We start from the raw sequence: 19,619 nt of genomic DNA, 5'->3' as shown, positions 1-19,619 counted from the left end.
GCTGCCATTTGAGCAAAAACCAAAACAAGCGCGGTGAGGGGGCAGTTCCGTGGATGGGGGCGGGGGCGCTGGGAGATCCAGGCCAAGGCCTTGAACAGGAGCGAGCTGTGAGGGAGTGTGGCTGCGGTGGGCGTGGGAAGAGTGGGGATGAGGTCAGAGGGCTGGGCCGGGCCAGCACGGCCGGTCAAGAGCGTGGATCTTATTCTCAGTGTGACCGGCCGGCGCCGGAAAGTCCAAAGCAGGGGGCGAGATTCCAGATCTGATCTTTCTCCTGCTGGAGCCCAGATTACAGAGGCAGGAGGGGCAGGGAGCCAGGGGAGGCTGTGCGGGGGGTCCAGGAGCCGGATCCTGTTGCCACACCGGGAAGGTCAGAGCACCGGGAAGGTCAGAGCCAAGGCCGCTGGAAGTGGACGGATTCAGGACACGCTTGAAGGTGCGGATTCCGGGGAATGAGAGAAAGCGCGCGGGGGGTCCAAGGGCACCCTCACCACCCCCTTGCCTATACATTTCGGACCATGTGGACGCAGTATTCACAGACCCAGCCGTCCTTGGGGATCCCTGGCCCAGGAGGCACCTCCGTTTAGACTGGGGGCTGCCCTCCCCATTGGCCCCCAAGCTCTCCCCACCGACTCCCACTATCCCCCCCCCATCTCTGGGGAAGGGAAAACCCCAAGTGAGGCCCACGGGTTGGTTGAGAATCAGCTCCAGGACAGTGGGTAGATCCCAGGCTGAGTGGGATTTAGAGGCCACCGTGGCCCATGTCTTGCCCTTGTTTGCATTTTCTTGGAGACGCCATCTAGAGCCAGGGGCAGTAGGCAGGGGCCTGGTGGCCTGATGTGGTTGTAGCCAGCCACCTGGGAAAAACGAGCTCGGGCCTCTTCCCAACTAGCCGAGCTCTCCAGAGCCAAGCCGGTGAAACTCAGCTCAAGGGTTCCAGGTCGTGCAGCATCCTCTGGACCTTGGCCCCTGGAAAAGCCCACTAGGAAGGGGATCATTGAGCCCGGGCTCAGGGTCCTGTGTGCCAACCCCTCTCTCCATGAACAGGCTGGTTTCCCTCGCAACATGAGTTACAAAGGGGCTCTTCCCCTAGGGGATCTCGACAGGTAAGAGCCTTTTGCTTCCAGAACCCTTCAGCCCTCCAGAAGGCAGGGTGGAGGTGGACATACCAGGTTCTAATCCAAAGTGCCACTTGCCTGCTCTGTGAGCTTGGGTAAGTTGCTTACTCTCCCTGGGCCTCCGTTTCCTCATCTATAAAATGGGGATAATGATGCATCACTGTCAGGTTCACGTGAGGATTAAGACCAGGGCCACGGGGAGCAGGTCCCTCCCTCTTCCTTCCAGAGAGGTTGAGAAAACAGCAAAATGCCAAGAGTCCGAAGGGCAGGCTGGCAGCCCCCGGCTGACTCCGCGGGCTCCCAGGAGGCAGAAAGGGAAACCAAGGAAGCAACTGCTGGTGGGAGGCTGCTGAGAAGAAGGTGCTGGTAGCAATAGGTGAGCAGCGCAGCAGCTCTTTATTTCAGGGAGGTTGTGACCTAAGACGCCCTCACCTCCCCGCTGCCGTCTCTCTGCTCATTCCAAGCCTGGGAGCTGTGAGGCCAGGAGCCGGAATCAGGAGGAAGGATGTGGCCGTGGGCCAGCTGCTCTGTGCATCGGGAGAGAAAGGATGACGCCTGGTCTGGACCGGGAACCGCAGAGGGAAGGGGTGAGGGGCTGTGAGGCTCAGGCCCTGGTCCTCTGCCCTCCTTGCCACCCCGGACCTCTGACCCCGAGGGTTTGGCATTGGGGGGCATAGCCCCGGCCCTGCTGAGCACCCCCACCACCGGTGCCCAGAGGAGCGGGCAGGCCTGTGTGCCCCTCCCCTGGCCCTCGCCCTCCCCACCCTCTGCCCCAGCCTTGAGACGGAAGCCTTGTTCCCAGAGATGAGGCCGGCACTGCGCGGCCAGACGCACCTGGGTGTGCCCTCAGCGCTGGTCCAGGATGAGGGGCACCTGGGCGCTGTCCACCTGGGGCGGCAGCCGCTCGCCCGTGCGCACGTTGAACATGGGCAGCGTGGAAAGCGGCCGGGGCACCTCTCGGCTGGAGGCCATCTGCCGGAGCTCCTCCGTGTTCCCGCGGATTGTGCAGTGGTGGACCATCTGGATGCTGGGGGCGCAGGGCCAGAAGAATCGTCGGCTCTGGGACTCAGCCCTTCTGGGGTGCAGCGTGCCACTGCCTCTGAGCCACCCTGCCGTCTCCCCCCCCACCCCGGGGTGTAGGGGGAAACTCACACACACAATGGGTGAGGAGAGGGGACAAACGGGAAGGTCTTTGGTGACAGCTCGGTGTCCAGTAATGGAGGCATAGGTCGTGGGTATAGACAGCCTGGGTTCAAAGCTGTGTGGCCCTGGCAAGTTGCTTCACCACCCTGTGCCTCAGTTTCCTCAACTGTAAAATGGGGATACTGATAGAACTACCTCCTAGCGCTGGAGTAGGAATTAGAGGAGAAAAGCATTTAGAAAAGCGCCTGGAGTGTGGTAAGCGCTTCTGAGATGCTAAGACAGGAAGAGATACCCACAGTGGATGTGTATTCCCAGAGGATGGTGTTTGCTGGGCTTTATGTTCTGAGGACCCTGTAGGACCCTTCTAGCACTCAGCTCCCTCCCCAAATAGTCTCTCCTACCACTGACCATCCAGTGCTCCCCGCCTCATCCCTGTCTTAGTCTGGCGAACCCACCCCCTCCATCTCTTCCCCCTCCCCCTTTTGCTCCAGCTGTCTCCTGCCTGGCCTTGACATTCTTCTGGCTCCTCCCATATAGCCTCCCCTGCCTTTGTACCTTGACCCCTCCCAACCGGCAGGCTCCTTGAGGCCTGCACCAGGCTCCGAGCTCAGTGGGCCTGAAATCCCCGCAGCCATCGGGAAGTTCTCTCTGAACTCTAGCCCCAGTTTCTTGTCAGAAGGCTCAGCCTTATTCCCACTTGGCGGTCTCAGGAACTTTCTGCTGTCTGGGGCAAGCTTCAGTTCATTCTGAGAAGGAGGGTAGCACCATGTAACCAGGCACGAAGACCGGCTTTGGGCTTGGGTGTGACTTCTACTACTTAGTGGCCGTGTGACCTTACGCCACTCACTTAACTCCTCTGTGCCACGATGGCCTCGATTGTAATGCAGTTGCTGAACTAATTAAATGAGTCAATACAGGGAAAACAGATACCTCCTGGTCAGCATCACCCAAGTGGTAGCTAATATTACGGAGAGCCTGCCATTGTTATCTTCATCATCAGCGCCGTGTTATTACAGTAGGGCACACTATTGTCCTCAGCCCCCCACCCCCACCCCGTAAAGGGACGTTTCCTAGCCCCTTTCCACGAACCCACCCGCATTTGTGAGTCCAGCCTGGAGGTCTTTTCCCAGGTGACTGGTCGACTGGTCACCAGGTGAAACAGCAAGAACCTTTCATCACAAACAATAAAGGGGTGGGGGCCCTAGACAGGGCAGAAGCTACCCTACTTACCTCTGGGTGACAGATCAAATGGGGGAGAGGCAGTGATGCCCACCCCTGTCCAAGCCTCAGCTAACGGACACCAACACCCACTAGAACCTGAGAGAATAGCCTACAGGGCAGGCTCTCGAGCTTTATGCTGAATGGGCCACACTCCTCCTTGGGGGCGAGGGAGTAGGACCGAGTCCTGTCTGGTTGGCGGGAGGAGGTGGAGCCACCCTAGCAGGCCAGGGGCGGATCGAGATGAGCTCTTGAGTCTGGAATTTGGCAAGCAGAGCCGTCCAAAACACAATTTTCCATTCCCAGGCAAAGGGGAGGCTGAGGGGGGAAAGGAAGCTAGAAGCGTGTGGCTGCTTCGGGCTGGAGGCAGCTGGGCAGGTACTGCCCTGGATAGGGAAAGAGCCTTGGTTAACGGGTCCCCTCCCCGCCCCCAGCCCCACATCTGGGTCTCATTACTTTGGCAACACACACAGGTGGAAAATGTTCCGGGGAATGTTTTTCCAGAGCAGGAACGGAAGCCAGACCCGCGCTGCCTTCCCCCACAGCCCTTCCACATCAGCACCTGGACAGACGGGCGAAGGGGCAGGGAGTCCTACGCACATGCACACGCACACACACGCACACACACTCCACCACCAACACACAACGCTCAAGCCCTGTCTCCGGGACACACAGACCACATGAGAGGCTCAGGCTTGAGGACTTTGGGGCCAGCAAAATCTGATACAGACAGCAGAACCCACAATTTGTGGGTGCGTTTGAAAAAATGGGAGACACTGAATGAGCACAACTACCAGTTGAATTTGTAGAAATGGATCAACACAAAATCCAAGCCAACAAGGTCTGATAAGGCGTGTAGTTACACCTGGTTATTGATTCCAGACTGATGAAGGTTTTCCTGATACACGGACCCAGGAAAGCTGGCCGTTGGTAAAAATAACTGGTCGGAAAGAGAATTTCTGTGATGGCAGAAGATGTAATTGGTCAAATTTGGCACCAGCCCCAAAAAATTGAGGAATGAAATCTTCCTTGAAAAACTTACATGGAAAATCCCCCATCTCTATGGGAAGAAATTCTATCAAATAAAAATGAGAATAAGGGAGGACAAAAGAGTCTTTCCATTGCTTTGTGATCAAAGACGATCAAGGAATCAAATCCACCTAGGTGAATTGAGGAATTACATTTCTGTTCACTCGGGAAAATATTTTCCCCATAAAAATCCACCAGTGTTGATGGGGCGCCTGGTGGCTCAGTCGGTTAAGCGTCTGACTCTTGATTTCAACTTGGGCCATGATCTCATGGTTTGTGAGTTCAAGCCCTGCTGACAGCACAGAGACTGCTTGGGATTCTCTCTCCCTCTCTCTCGGCCCCTCCCCTCCTCTCAAAATAAATAAACTTTAAAAAATTCACAAATGTTGGTGTGATTCTGATTCTAAAAATGTTTGTACTCCTCAGCCCAATGGGTTGAGATGGTGGGGTCAAAATGGTGGGTTTGGAACGGGGCGGGGGGGCATTCGTTTAGAAACACGCATACAGTGCACGGCCCCACCATGTGGGAGCCACCCATCCGCTCACATCACCTCAGCCCTTTCTTCCCAGGGCACCTGGCTGTTGGATGCCCACACTCTCTGGCAGCTCCCTCTTTGCCTCCCAGGAGGGAACAGTGGGGCCATTGTGACCCTCCCAGGATTCTGGTGGCCTCACAATGTCCCCCTGAGGTCACCACAGAGGTAACCTTGCTACCGCCTGTACCTGAGTCACAAGTCCGTGAGGCCAGCCGGGGGTGATAATCCTTGGTCCCTCCTTCTGGCCACCCAGGGAAAGGCTTGGGCTGGAGCCCCCAGGAGCGGAGACTCCCCTCACCCACCGAGGAGGAACCCAGGGGAGACTTCCAGCCGCCACCCTGGAGGTCCTTGCGTCTAGCTCCCTTCACCCGCCCCAGGGAGAGATACAGAAAGACACTTCGCTGCCTCCCCCATCTGCACCCTTGGCCTCGAACCCTGGGCAGGGTGTGGACAGGCAGGCCAGCCCATCCAGAGCCCCTGGCCAGAGGGAGACTGGGCGCCGGGCCAGCCCCAATGTCCACCGGAAGCCTAACATGTCCAAGGTGATCCTGGGCGTTGTGGCGGACAAGGGGGCGCACGGCCGCGTGAGTCTGGCCACCCTGAAGAAGGCCATCGCCACCACCGGCTACAACATGACCCGAAGCGGCTGGCGCTTAAAGCGAGTGCTCAAGGGGCTGGTGGACAAGGGCATGCTCAAGCAGGTGACCGGCAAGGGGGCCTTGGGCTCCTTCCGCATTGGCAATAAGGATGCCTCCAAGGTCAAGTTCAGGTCCCAGAGCCGGGGCCGGTCTGGGCAGCGCCAGTCTGGGCGGCGCCGGCCTGGACAGCGCCGACCTGGCCTGCGCCGGCCTGCACAGCGCCAGTCAGGGCAGTGCCGGCCTGGACAGCGCCGGCCTGGGCAGCGCAGGTTGCTAGCAGGCTCCCAGAAGGGATACAAGCAGCTAAACAAGGGGATTCGCAGGGTGGCCAGAGGCCAACGCAATTAACGAGGCAGGCCAGGCGAGCAGGCAGGGGTGCCCGGCCTGCCAAAGGCTCAGTGCCGTGGGAATAAAAGGAGCCTAACTTACTTCACATCTGCCTCCTGGAATCTTTGGGGCTCGGGGCTGCGAAGGGAAAGAAGGCTGGGAACGGGGGATGGGTAAGGCTGTGGGGAGTGGGAACATGGGCAAAATAAGGGTGAGATGGGTTTGGGAAGGGCTGGGGGAACTGAAAGCATCCACAGACATTAGCTAGTTCAAGGACAACGTCAAGTGGCAGGTGGAGAAACCAGGGCCCAGAGAGTACCATGGTAATTGTGTGGCGAACCCAGCCCAGAACCATACAGTGTGAGTGTGAGTGTGTGTGTGTGTGTGTGTGTGTGTGTGTGTGTGCAGCCTCTTAAGTGGCTTCTCAAACCCTTTCTCCCAGGGTGGCGACAAGCCCCCAGACCTGGCTGGGTCCCCTCCCTTCTCGCATCCCAGGTTAAAGTCTTCCATGGAGACCAGAAAATGAGAAGGCCGGGCCAGGATAAGTCAAACCCACCAACCAGCCAGCCCAGCGTTGGAGCTCAGGGGCCAGGGCGGACCCCCTCATCCCAGAGCAGTCTGGCTTGTCTGAGCTGCTCACAGAGGTTGGAGGGTCCAGCCTAACAGTCTGGGGGGGCTCCCACCCAGCCCCCAGCTTTCCCCTACTCACTCAGAAGTGGCCAGGTCTCTCTTCAGCCTGTGGACAAGCAAGGGAGGGGATTAGCTATTATCCTCAAGCCCCTCCTGATTCCAGGCCAAGCAAGAGGTCCCCCATGCCTTTCCTGGCGGAGGACCCCACTCTCCAAGGGGTCTGTGTCCCCAGGCAAGCCACAAGGACATGGGGTGGCAGCCCCAGTGCCCTCCCTGGCCTCTGTCTCCCACACTCACCGTCCCTCCCGCCGGCAGCACATGATGTAGGCCAGCAGCACCGTGAGCAGCAGAGCCACCAGCAGTGGCACCAGGAGGGTGACCAGCGCATCAGTGAGGAAGTCTCGGGCCGTGGCCTCAGTGGGTGGGCAGAAGAACGGGTCATGCTCCAGGATCCCATCGCCGGGGGTGGGCACCTCGTCTGCAGGCTCCGGGACTGACTTATCCACCTGCTCAGAGAGCCCAGTTGGCTAGACACAAAGACCCCAGGGGGACAGGCAGGGGTGCCCCATGCAATGACAGGACTTCCTCCTGCTTGCCTCCCCCAGTTTGGGTGACCTAGCAGGGCAAGCCCAGGGATAAGAACCAAGAGGGAAAATCTGGGAGAGGCAGGTGCACGCTGTGGTTCGAGCACACCTCTAGGGTCCTATCTCTGGGGCGGTGGTGAGGGTCAACCGTGTGGATTCGATACTGTCTAGCACACAGCAAGTGCTCAGAGCTGTTGATTATCAGTCTTTGGCTGCACTGTTGGTCCATTCACAGGGACAGAGTGTTCCAGGGGTTCCAGCCTGGGGAGTCAGGGTCTCCAGGAACCCTAGATAATTCTGGTCGATAGCCCAAAGAGCAGTAGCGAGCATCTCTGGTTTCTAACTTGGAGGTGGAAACTATCTGGAAACGATCACAGGCAGATTTGCCAGGTGACATGTTAGAAGGAAGCAGACAGAGCTGTCCTCAAGAGTCTCCTGGTGGAGAAAGGGTTCTAGAACTGCCCCTACCGGAGTGAACGTGAACGTGAACGTTGTCCCTAACGTTGGGACTACTGGAGGCGGGAGATCCCTCTCCTGGATTATGGACTCTGTCGCCCTCTTGTGGGACGAGGTGGAACTTCAGAGCGCGCGCATTCGAGCATGGAGGGGGCGGGGACAGGGGCGGGGCGGGGGGCGGAGTGTATACTCAGAAACGGGAACAGAGAGATGGGGTGAGAGGAGGGGTAGCGGGGAGACTGTCCTGGGGGGCATGCCCCATCCCCATCCCCAGAGCCAGGGTCCCTCCTCACCAGGGACACATTGCACCAGTCTACGCGAAAGTGAGGTGCCAAGGTGTCGTAGCAGGACAGAAGCGGAGGCTGGCCCTGGGCACAGCGAGCGTGACTGTCGGGAGATGCCACCATCTTCAGGCAGGTGGAGAAGGGTGAGGCAGAGCCCACCTTGATGTAAACCCTGGGCCCAGACAGAAGCCACGGTTAACCAATTGGGGGTGTCACTGGGCACTGGAGATCCGGGGGTTGGCAGGGCCACCTTGAGACCTAGGTTACGGTGAGAGGACATAGCACCACGGCCTTCTAGGGGGCCTTACACTGCCAGGAATGTCTTTTGACAGCTGGATCTTTCACGTCCTCATGGGGTACCAGGGAGTGCAGAGTTTGGGGTCACTAAGGTTTGGGCCCGGGGAAGGCAAGAAGATGAAGAAGGGGTGGCTAGAAGGAAGTGGACAGTGATATGATACTAGGCGGTACACGTGGGTGTGGTGAGGGTGCACGAAGGTGCTCCACGCCCACCACCTGGAAGACGCAGCTGCCGCCTCCTCCAGGAGGCCCTCCTGGATTGCACCCTTACCCTTCCTTGCGACCCTCGATGGGAAGGGGGACGCGACCCCCACGGTCCAAGGCAGAAGTGATGTTGAGAAGCTGGAGCTCCCCTGACTCCCAGAGCCCTCTCAAGGCTGTGAGGAAGCGACTGGCGGGCGTCGAGGGCAGCACCTCCTCCACATCGTGGCTGCGGACTAGGAACTCCGCCTGGTAAGGCAGCAGGGGTCCTGGAAATGCCAGGTGGGCGCCCAGTTCTGCACGGATTCTTCCCAAGCCTCCTCCCCCTTACCCTCCCCCACCCGGCTCAAGCTCCTCCCAGGTCCCCGGACTTCTCCCTTCCTCTCTAAAATCCCACGCATCACAGGCCCCAAACGCCCTTCCCTGCCCTTCCCTTCCCGTGGCCTCAACAACTTGCCCGAGGCCCCACACACTGTCAGCAGAGCAGCCAATTATCTAACTCCAGCGCCCGCCTCCCACTACTGCCCCAAGTGTCCCCTTCACACCCCCTCCCTCCTCCCCAGGGAAATCCCCCCAGAGGGGTGTGGCGAGTGGGGGGCGGCAGGGGGATGTCTGGTGTTACCTTCTGGGTCCCCAATCAACAGCACCAGCCTCTGCCGGGTGGTGTCAAAGGTGTCCCGATTGTAGGCTACGACCTGGCAGGGGAGGGGAGGGGGAAGAGGGCCGAGGGATGGGGTTAGGGGAGAAGACGCGTGGAGCGGCCAGAGCCGCCCTCCAATAAGAGGCATCTAAATTGTGTAAACGAACATGAACGCATGCCCACGTGGGACCCAGCCACTGGGGTCCCTGCTGGTACCTCGATGACCTGGCGCCCACGATCTTCTGGGGTGGGGGTGCCGTAGAGGAAGCCAGGGTGGTGGGGGCTGCGCTGGGTGTAGCGGAGCCACCGAGGCAGGTCTGGGTGTCCCTGGAGGTGGGCGTGGTAGGTGATAGGGACGGTGGGCGGGACATCTGGCGGAAGGGAGGAGATTGGAGAAACGACAGGAGCCTTCAGGAGACCAAGCCCCTGGCCAGTCACCAGCAGCCCACCCGCCGCCCTTGGGGCCCCTCTCACCGAAGTGCTCAGGCAGACTCGGGAAGGCTTCCTGGTTCAAGGTGTGTACAAAGACGCGGCCCACCAGAGGCTGAAGGGTGGTCTGCTGGGTGTCTGTGTCCCCCAGCCCTGCCAAGAAACCCGTGGGGACCCCACAACCCCAAACACACATGTCAGCCTTCCTCTAAGGCAGGGGATAAGCTGCTGGTGCCCCTATGAGACTGGAGAAGGGGGGTGGGTGCCTCCCAGGAAAGGACAGAGTGCAGCCCTGGCTGTGCCAAGTCCTAGAGCTTTGTTGGTTTGGGTCCATGGGAGCCCCCCTCCCCCACTCATTTTAGGCTTCCTTTGAGGAGTCACAGTCAGCGAGGGCTGCTATCTGACTGAGGGGTGTGAGTGGGGGTGGGGGGGGATGTGTGTTAAAGGCACTTGGAAGAGAACCCTTAAGAATGCTGAGCGTCTGGCAGGCTGGAGGGGAGGGGCAGAGGGAAGGAACTTTTGGAGGAGGTGGGTAGCCATTCTGGAACTCTCTCTCCTTTCCCCTAATACACAGGGGGAAGGGGGACCCACAGAGGCCAGGAAAAGCTGAGCAAATGAGATCCTGTGCCCCAGGGAGAGTATCTGCCCCAGCGGGTCCCCACACCCTCACTGGGCCCCCACACCCACGGCCAAATTTAGCCTGGGCCTAGAAAGAAGGCAGACCAGCCGGCCCATTAAAGGGCTGACAACGCCCCGGGCTTGGGCTTGTGCCGTCAGGCCCACCTGGGCCAAGGGTGCCCCACCCTTCAGAGCTCCCAGCCCCCCACTTCCCGGAGCCCTGTCCCCAGCCCCATTTCCCTGGACCTTCCACCAGACACAGCATTAACACCCCAAAGTCCTTCTGGCTCCTGACCCCAGACTCCTCCCCCAGGGGACCTCTGTACTTCCACCTCTTCACCCCTAAATCCTGTCCCTTCATCCTGGGCCTCCTCCCAGAAGGCCCCAACTTGCCCACAAGGAGAAGAATCCAGATTAGTGCTGCTGCCATGGCTGCCCTGGCCTGCCCGTTCCTGTGAGTGACAGAGACAGGAGCAGGGGGGAGGAGAGAGGGAGGAGGGAGGGAAGGGAGGGAAGGAGAGAGGAGGAACCACGGGGGAGGTGTCCCAGAGCAGCTGGCCCCAGCTTCTGCCAGTGGGTCCCTCCCCAACCCCACCCAGAGCAGGCGCTGAATCTGGGGTGGACATTCTTCCCATGACAAGGTCCTCCGATGATCCCCCCCACCCTGGGGGCCAGAGAGTGTTTTCTAAGCCACCAACCTGAATACCTCAGTCCCCCCTGAAAACACTAAGGGCTCCCCTTGCCCCGAGTCTCCGGCTATCAGTGGCTTTCAGACCCTGCCTGTACCTGGCCATCGTGTCCAGAATCCTCTCCTCTCTCCCCACCACCAATGACACACACACGACCCCAGGCTTCTGCGCAGCCTCACTCCACCCCCCCAATCCCCCATCCCTAACCCCCACCCCCAGACCAACATGCTCTCATAAGCCTCCTAAGTGCTTTGCACAAGCTTGGAGCTCCCTTTCTGCCCTCATCCAGGAGGCAAAACCGACTCACCAGCAAAGGACTCACCCTGAAGTCCCTCCTTCCGCTAGGCTGAGCTGGGTGTCCCCTCGGCCCCTGTGCAATCCTCGAGGGGTGGGCTAGAGTCTTATTATCTTCTTATCCCTGGACCTGGCACAGGCAGGTGTAGGGGACTAGGTGACAGCCTCCTTAATGGTACGCTTAATAGCTGGGGGCCCGTTCACCCAGCCCTTATCCCCAGACCAAGGACCCTCAGCGTGTACCCCAGGTCTGGGAAGACAGAGAGCCCCGGACAGGGACAGGGAGTGGAAGAGGTAGCGCAGGCGTGGATGCCTGCAGGCCTGGAGCAAATCCCACCTTGACCGCCGCTCAGCCAGAGACGGTGGCCTTGAAAAACTCAATAGCCCTCTCTAGGCTCTGTTCCCACCGCTACAGCCTGGCCAGAATAGTGCTTACTTCCCGAAGCCTCAGCATCAGGAACTCGGTGCCTACTTACAGAGCACCTGCTGTGTGCCAGGCACGAAGGAAGCCGAGATGGGCAGAACCCTGCCTCCCATGGAGCTTGCACGTCCCCTCCCCACCCACCCCCCTCACCCTCCTCGGGTAATGACAGGTAACCCCTGCCTGCTACTCCGCTCTGGGCTTTACACAGATTTCCGGACAGTAAGTCATTCCATTCCCCTAGCGGTTCCGTGAGGCCAGGGTTACTTTCATCCCCATTTCCAGATGAGACAAGTGAGGCAGGAGGGCTGCACGGCTTCCCCAAGGTCAATAGACCAGCTGGAGGCGCGTGAACCGCTTAGTCCAGTGTGGTCCACTGGACCCGGCTGATGTGCTTGCTGGTGGGGTGCCCCTCCCCTTCCTTCTAGCCTCTGCCCAAGGATCTCGGTCCAGGTGTGAAGGGGGCAGATGCCCTTCTCTTTGGGGGCTTCCTGGAGCAGGCAGACGGGGACTCTCCCTAGATGCCCTGAGGAGGAGGCAGAGAACCACAGGTGCCAGGGCTCCAACATTCTCGGTGTGGGGGTGAGCGTCCCTCCTGCGCCCTTAGATGAAGGGCACTGTCATCTCACCGCCATACCTAACACCCCAAGCAAGGACGCCTGGACCAGTTCCCGTGGGGATGGGGGGCGGGGTGTTGGCCTGCCCACGGGAATGACCAGTGAGCGCAGGATACTTAGTGCTCATCATTTTGCTCCCTCCCCACCTGACCATCCCACCCCTCCCTGGAGAGCCACCAAATTCCAGAGTCAGCGTCCACTCAGGCTCTCGGGCCAGGCAGGCACTGTCCCGGAATTACCTTGGCACCACTCTGCCTTCTCAGAGATGGGGGGCATGAGGGAGGAAGGTTCTGGAGACAGAGCGAGAGTCACAGGGCTCTGGGGGAGCAGGCAGAGGTGGCAGAGACTGGCCAGCAGCCCAGGCCTCAGCCCCTCCGTGGCTCCATGTGACTCGTCTGCTATATTTGGAGCCATTCATGCACACCCTCAGCTGTTTTGAGGTAGAAGTGCCCGAACCCAGTGCCGCCGGGCCCTCAGAGGCCAGCTTCCTTACAGATCCTTCTCCCCCCTCCTCCAAACCAGGGGAGCCAGGGACTGTGCCAGGAGCCAGGTGGAAGCCCCCCATGGCCCACCAGAGGACCTCTCCAACTCAGGGCTGTTTGGATTGCAATCTGCCTCTGTAACTCTCAACATCTGTGTTCATTGGGACCTGGGTGGGGAGGGGAGCAGGTACTGGGTCACAGCATCCTTCGACTTCTTAGTCTGCAAATGTTACATAAAACCAAAGCCTACAGGGGAGCCTGGGTGGCTCTGTCATTGGTTAAGCGTCCAGCTTCGGCTCAGGTCATGATCTCATGGTTCACGAGTTCGAGCCCCTTGTCGGGCTCTGTGCTGACAGCTCAGAGCCTGAAGCCTGCTTCGGATTCTGTGCCTCCCTCTCTCTCTGACCCTCCCCAGCTCATGCTCTCTCTCTCTTTCTCTCTCTCAAAAATAAGTAAACATTTAAAAAAATTAAACAACAAAAACAAAATGAAAGACTACAGAATAAAAGAATGAGCCTTCACCCGACTTCAACAGCAACTCGTGACCAGTCTTCTTCACATACACCGCACCTGACTCTCCCTCCTGTTTGATTTCCTCTGTCAACACTTTGGCATGTATCTCTGAAAGATAATGACTCTTTTCTAAACAATCACAATTGTTACACCTGGTGCCTTAGTATTCTTTAAAGTTAATAATAATTCCTTAAATCAGATCTATAGTGTTCAGATTTCCAGCTCTCAAAAATGTCTTTTTTTTTTTTTTTTACAATGCATTTGTTTGAACCAGGATCCAAATAAGGTACACGCACTGCAACTGATTCATGTGTCTCCTTTATATCTCTTTAAATTCATGGGTTTTCTATCCAATCCTCTCTCTCTCTCTCTCACTGTCTCTCTCTCTCTCTGTGTCTCTTTCCTTGAAGGAACCAGGTCATTTGTGGTGCAGTTTTCCAGTCTGGGTTTTGCTGATTGTATTTCTAGGGTGTTCTTTAACATGTCTCTCTGACCTCTGTACTTCCTGTAAATTGTATTTCCCGTACATTGTTATTTCCTGCAGATTGTGGTTGGATTGAGGGTCCTGATCAGGTGTGGGTTCTATTTTCTTTGGCAGGACCACTTCACAGGTGGTGGTATCGCTTCCATCCAGAAGCACGGGCAGCCGCTGGTGCTCTGTGCCTCGTCCATCAGCGCTTTCCCCCCTCCCCAACACGGTGATATTCACATTCAGTCACTCCTTCCTTTATTAGCTGGAATAATTCTAGGTACAGCAACTGCCCCTCACTCACTTCCTGTTTGGTTACTAAATGGTATAGCTCATATAGGAAAGATGGGATAAATACTTGATTCTGTTCTTATATTTGCCAGTTTTGAAATAATGAATTGATTCTCCAGCATCCCTTGAACTTCAGCCAGGTAGCTGTTTAAAAAAACATTAGTAGCATAATTATGATTTTCTGGCTTTAAACATATTTGATCTTCAGTCATCGTGACTAGTATCGCTCCTGACCCTCATATTGCCCCTTCATGAGCTCCCGATGTGGCTCCCTTCCATCTGGGGCGACCGATGGGTCAAGTCTCTGCATCTCAGTGTCGCAGATGCCCTCCACCCCTGTCTCCCCAGCTTTCTACCTGATGTCCGCCTGTAAGTGTCTCAGTTTAATTCCTCTGGTCCTTTGTCCCCGACTCTCCCCATCTCAGTGACTATTTCCTGAATGAATGAATGAATGAATGAATGCATCATCTCCCCAACTCTCAGTCTACTCTGTCTCTATGAACCTCTTGATTTCTGAAGGCCACATTTTCTTCATCTGTATCTGCAACGGGATTATTTGTTGTCACGAGGGACAAAGGATCATCATTGTGATCTGATTGTCGCATCTGCCTCCCAGACTCCACCCACGGCTTTCCTCCCCTCCTCTTCGCCGCCCCCAGCCAACAACAAAGGATGCGATCTGTCAGGCTGCCACGAGAGGGCGCGTTCGCGGCTGCAACCCGGACCTGCGCCTGCGCAATGTTGGGGCCGGGCCGAGCCGGGCCGAGTAGGGGCGGGGGGAGGGGTCGGTGCGGGGGGAGGGGCGAGAGCGCCCCGCCCCGGGTTGGGGATGCGCGTCACTCGTGTGTGTTGAGAGCTGCAGCTGGAGGAGGCGACGCAGGAGGAGGCCGACGGCCTCGAGCCTTACCTCGTCCTCCCCTTCCGGGTCCGGAGGATGTTCTTCCCAGCGGGGAGGAGAATCCGCGCGGAGGCAGGGGGCTGGACGCAATGCCGTCTTCCCCGCCATCCTCAGCGTTTGTATCCACCCTCTGACTTCCAAGGACATGTCCATATTTCCCCACGACATGGGGGGCACCAGTCTGAGGACCCGAGTGTACCCAGAATCCTCCCCTTTTTATCGTTGAACTTCAGCCCTCAAAGAGGTTCCTTGAAGCCTTGTGACCGCCCAGAGCAATCAATCAGGAGTCTGAGAATACCGGAGACCATCCCTGCCCAAACTTTTTAGCTTACAGGAGAAACAGAGAAGGGGAGGGTCAGTCAGAGGCCTCCGGGCACAGTGTTCCTCCCAGCTAGATCTGCGGACACTCCCTCGCTGTCAAGTGGGGGTAATAAGAATCAATGAGATAATGGAAGCCAAAGTGCTTTGTAAACTGTAAAGCTCTGGAGAAAGGGGTGAGGGGTCTTTCATTTATTTATAGCTGACAGTGCAAGACAATAGCTGCTCAGGGCCAGCCCACTGGCAAGGCCGGAGAGCTGGGAGAAGTCAGATTTAGAAGCTACCACTCTGTGATGGAAGGATTAGGAAAATAAAAGAAACGAAATCTCTGACATTTTTGGCAGATGGTATGATTATTTATACGGAACCTCCGAGAGATATCACAGGCATGTTCTGAGGGTTGTTAAGAGAGATCAGCAAGGTTGCTGGACCAAAAAAAATTAACATCCAAATACAAGTAAAATACAAAATGCAACAGCATTCTAATAACTAGCAATGTTATTAGAAACTGTAGTATATTTTTAAAAATAAATCATTAACAATCCAATTCAAATTGGACAGCGTCCCGAAAAAACTCACAGATACTTCTGAGGAAAAACTATAAGCTATAAAACTATAAAAGCTATAGGCTACAAAAGGAATACGTGGAGAGATGTATTAAATTTAGGGATGAGAAGCCTCAATGTCATGAAAACAATTCTCTCCATATTAATCTGATTCGATGCAAGTCTAATAAATATCCCAATAGAATTTTTCGGAGTTAGGCAAGTCTATTCTAAAATTCATATAGAAGAGCCAAGGACCCAGAAGAGACTAGATAGTTCTGAAAAGGAATAAGCCCCTAGCAGATACCAAGACTTACTTGAAAGCGATATTAATTAAAACAATGTGGTATCGGCGCTGGGCTGGACAAAGAGATCAATAGAATAGAGTGCTCAGAAACAGGTCCAAGCGTATGTGGGAATGTGATTTATGATGTCAGTGGCATTGCGACTCAGTGAGAGGGAATAGACTATTTAATAAAAAGTGTGGTGGCAATTGGCTTTTCGAATGAAAAATCTTCACACCATCCATAAATATGAATTCCAGATGGATTAAAGACCTAAGAGTGAAAAAATACAACTTTAAAATACTTAGAAGAAAATGTGTGAAATCTCAGGGTAGGAAGAGGTTTCTCAAACTAGGGACACGATTCACAAAAGACAGATCAATTTTACTACATTACCAAAAAAAAGCTTTCTGCTATGAAAATGACATGATAAATTTAAAAGTCAAATAACAGCCTCAACAACAATGTTGGCAGCATGTGAAACAGATAAAAAGGACCTGAAAATAATGTGATATGTGTCAACTGTACTAAAAAAATATATTAGAATTTTAAAAATAATAATAAACAAACAAAAGGTTAGTATCCAAGGGGCTCCTGGGTGGCTGGGTCGGTTGGGTGTCCGACTTCGGCTCAGGTCACGATCTCGCAGTTCGTGAGTTTGAGCCCTGTGTCGGGCTCTTTGCTGACAGCTCAGAGCCGGAAGCCTGTCTTCAGATTCTGTGTCTCCCTCTCTCTCTGCTCTTCCCCTACTTATTCTCCCTCCCTCTCTCTCTCTCTCTCTCTCTCTCTCTCTCTCAAATAAACATTTAAAAAAATTAAAAGGTTAGTATCCAAGATATATAAAGAACTCCTACAAAGCAATAAGGAAAACACAGATGTTTTGAGTGCCATCCCAAATGGCATTCTTTGCCTTCTTTTTTTTTTTAATGTTTTTATTTATTTCTAGGAGAGAGAGAGAGACAGTGTGAGCAGGGGAGGGTCAGAGAGAGAGGGAATCACAGACTCTGAAACAGTCTCCAGGCCCTGAGCTGGCAGTTAGCACAGAGCCCGACCCGGGGCTCGAACCCACGAACCGCGAGATCATGACCCAAGCGAAAGTTGGACGCTTAACCGACTAAGCCACCCAGGCACCCCAGCCTTCTTCCCTGCTAATGGAACCCTGGTCTGATTCAGGAATCAGGAGTCTAGGCTTTTGGGGAGGCTGGGCCTTCCCCAGCTGCATCAGGTGAATGGTGATCAGTCTACATATAGCATGAAATTCAGTTCCTCCAGTCAGTGGTTGGTTTAGGTGTGGACGGGTATGCGATTCTGGCCGCCAAGACCAGAAGGGAGATCTTCTGTGGAGCCTCCAGGAAAGAGACACTTGAGAAGAAAATGGCCACTGTCTTCTACTTCTGGACATTTGTCTGCACAAGACACCTGAAGCTATGGGCACCATTGTGGACCGTGAGGGTCTAGTCTAAGGGGCAAGCCGACATGATGGGGAGGATATTGTCGGAAGATGGAAAGAACCTGATCCTTGGTCGTCGCAGCTGTGATTCTGAATTAACCAACCCTAGGCCTTCTTGTTATAGGAGATAACAAAATTCCTTTTCCACTTAAGCCACCTCTAGTTGGGCTTTCTATAACTTGTATCAAAAGGTGCGACGGGGGTGGAGGGTGCGCCTAGGTGGCTCTGTCAGTTGAGCTTCTGACTTCGGCTCAGGTCATGATCTCACAGTTCATGAGTTCGAGCCCAGCATCGGGCTCTGTGCTGTTAGTGTGGAGCCTGCTTCAGATCCTCTGTAACACACACACACACCTCTCTTCACCTCCCTCACTTGCATGTGTGTGCGCTTTCTCAAAAATAAAATAAAACATTTTAAAAAAAGTGCAAAGGGTAGCAAAGGAGATGGTCATAAGCAATTCCAGGGGAGGAAACCCGATGGCCGGCGAGCATGATAGGAAGCTTGATCTCATAGGCAGGGAATGCAGGCTTAGCTGAGATACCACTTCACACCCATGAGACTGACAAAAATAAAAAGTCTCACAAGAGCAGATGTTGGCAAGGATGTGGTCAGACAGGACATCTTGTCCAAATGCTGGCGGCGAGGGCATGTAGTGGAGCTGTCGCTGGAGAGGGCGGTTGGGCGGTACCCGACTTGTAGAAGGGGTGCCTTCCTTCGACTCCGGCTCTCTGCTCCGAGGTATATGCTCTCCAGAAGGGTTCACACAAGTATGCGGGTGTTCACTGAAGCCCTGTTTATACCAGTGAAACACAGAAACACCTCAAATGCCCTTCACGAGAGGAACTGATAAATAAATTGTGGCTTATTCCCATGCCGAAATAACAAACAGAAGTCAGAGCGAAGGAATCAAAGCCACATGTATCATTGTGGCTCCGTTGTGAAAATCAAGCCAGATGAAAAAAGACACAAAATGATTCGCACAATCAGATGGCTGTTGTATCCATGCTCATAATACAGAGAGCATTACTGTCTGATGTTTTATGAATACTTCAATGTGTAGGGAAAAAATCAAATTATGGGCTGGATTTATCAAGGAAGGAAATTCTGATAACATGCTACAACACAGAGGAGCCTCAAAAATGTTGTGCCAAGCGAAATGAACCAGGCACAGAAGAACAAATACTAGACGACTCCACTTGCATGGAGTGCCCAGAGGTGTCACATTCAGAGAGACAGGAAGTAGAACGGTGGCAGCCAGTGGCTGGGGGTGTGGAAGACTTGGGGGTGTTTAATGAGTCCAGAGTTCCAGCTGGGAAGACTAGAAGGTTCTGGCCACGGATGGTGGTGGTGGTGTAGGACCGTGTGGAGGTACTGAATGGCACTGAACTGAACCCTTCAAAGGATTAAAAAAGCAAAGTTTATGTTATTTTCTCTATTTCACAATTAAAACAATGATTATTTATGGGCCATGAAGGGCACATCCAAAATCTGTGATGGCGGGTAGGGTGCGCAACGGGACCAGGGAAAAACAGAAAGCGCCGACTCTACTGTTCTTTTCTATGAAGGAACCTGAAGCAAAAATGATGCAATGCTGGCATCTGCAAATTCTGTTTGTTCTGTGATTCTCTGAACGTTTCTTATTTCTAAAACTTTCCAAACTAAAATTATGTATATCATATATATATATAAAATCATACTTTTTTTTTTTTTTAGAAAGAAGAGTTTTCTGAAATAGAACTGCTCTGAAGTGGCAGGATGTGTCCCCTCAAGGTCACCTGAAGTGCAAGGGGTTGAACTTGGGCCATGGGAGAGCTGGCCTACGGAGGGTGCACCAGTGCCAGGTGCCGCACCAGGCTAAGCCTGGCAGAACCAGGCGGGAAAGGAGCTGGCATGGGCAACATTTTCTTCTCCCCTGACCCAGAGCAGGTGAGGCCAAAGGAACTCCGGGAGCCAGTGTCCTCCTCAGGCACCCACTCCACAAGATGCAGAGAGCAGCTGAACAATACAAGCCACCCTCCGGACACAGGAATGCATACTATTAGCAGTGGGAGCCGGCACCAGAGTCCTTCGATGACCAAGTACATTGCCCAATCTTTCCGGTTCATTTTTTTTTTCTTTGACCTCCCTGCACATCTCTGGAGCTCCCACAGCTATGGCTGTCTGCATTGCAAAATACATATTTACAGGCCCTCTAAGCTTGGCTAA

At 54.9% G+C, this 19,619-nt stretch overlaps 1 protein-coding gene and 1 long non-coding RNA gene across 4 annotated transcripts; one reads left to right on the top strand and one right to left on the bottom strand.

Moving 5' to 3' along the window:
* Positions 1–46: 46 nt before the first annotated feature.
* On the top strand, positions 47–2,044 carry LOC120229122. The gene is made up of 3 exons (XR_005527670.1): positions 47–433; positions 1,045–1,491; positions 1,580–2,044. It is a non-coding gene; the product is annotated as an uncharacterized LOC120229122 (long non-coding RNA).
* SGCA (sarcoglycan alpha) lies at positions 1,489–10,588 on the bottom strand. 3 transcript variants are annotated; one of them, XM_039227916.1, is made up of 10 exons: positions 10,539–10,588; positions 9,573–9,680; positions 9,315–9,469; positions 9,081–9,153; positions 8,529–8,727; positions 7,970–8,132; positions 6,934–7,142; positions 6,716–6,742; positions 1,950–2,142; positions 1,489–1,675 (listed from the first exon to the last, which is right to left on the bottom strand). In XM_039227916.1, the coding sequence occupies exons 1-9, from the start codon at positions 10,573–10,575 to the stop codon at positions 1,962–1,964; spliced, it is 1,152 nt and encodes a 383-aa protein (XP_039083847.1). In that variant the 5' UTR covers positions 10,576–10,588; the 3' UTR covers positions 1,489–1,675; positions 1,950–1,961. The 3 variants fall into 3 exon arrangements, with proteins under 3 accessions (XP_039083847.1, XP_039083848.1, XP_039083849.1); XM_039227917.1 differs by having other exon boundaries at positions 1,489–1,642; XM_039227918.1 differs by having other exon boundaries at positions 1,489–1,637.
* Between the last annotated feature and the right edge of the window lie 9,031 nt (positions 10,589–19,619).

This window comes from Hyaena hyaena, unplaced genomic scaffold (assembly GCF_003009895.1).
Source record: "Hyaena hyaena isolate Hyena2069 unplaced genomic scaffold, ASM300989v1 scaffold_29, whole genome shotgun sequence".
Classification (NCBI taxonomy): Eukaryota; Metazoa; Chordata; class Mammalia; order Carnivora; family Hyaenidae; genus Hyaena; species Hyaena hyaena.
Note: the sequence above shows the minus strand (reverse complement) of the source record. Positions and strands in the feature narration are given on the sequence as shown.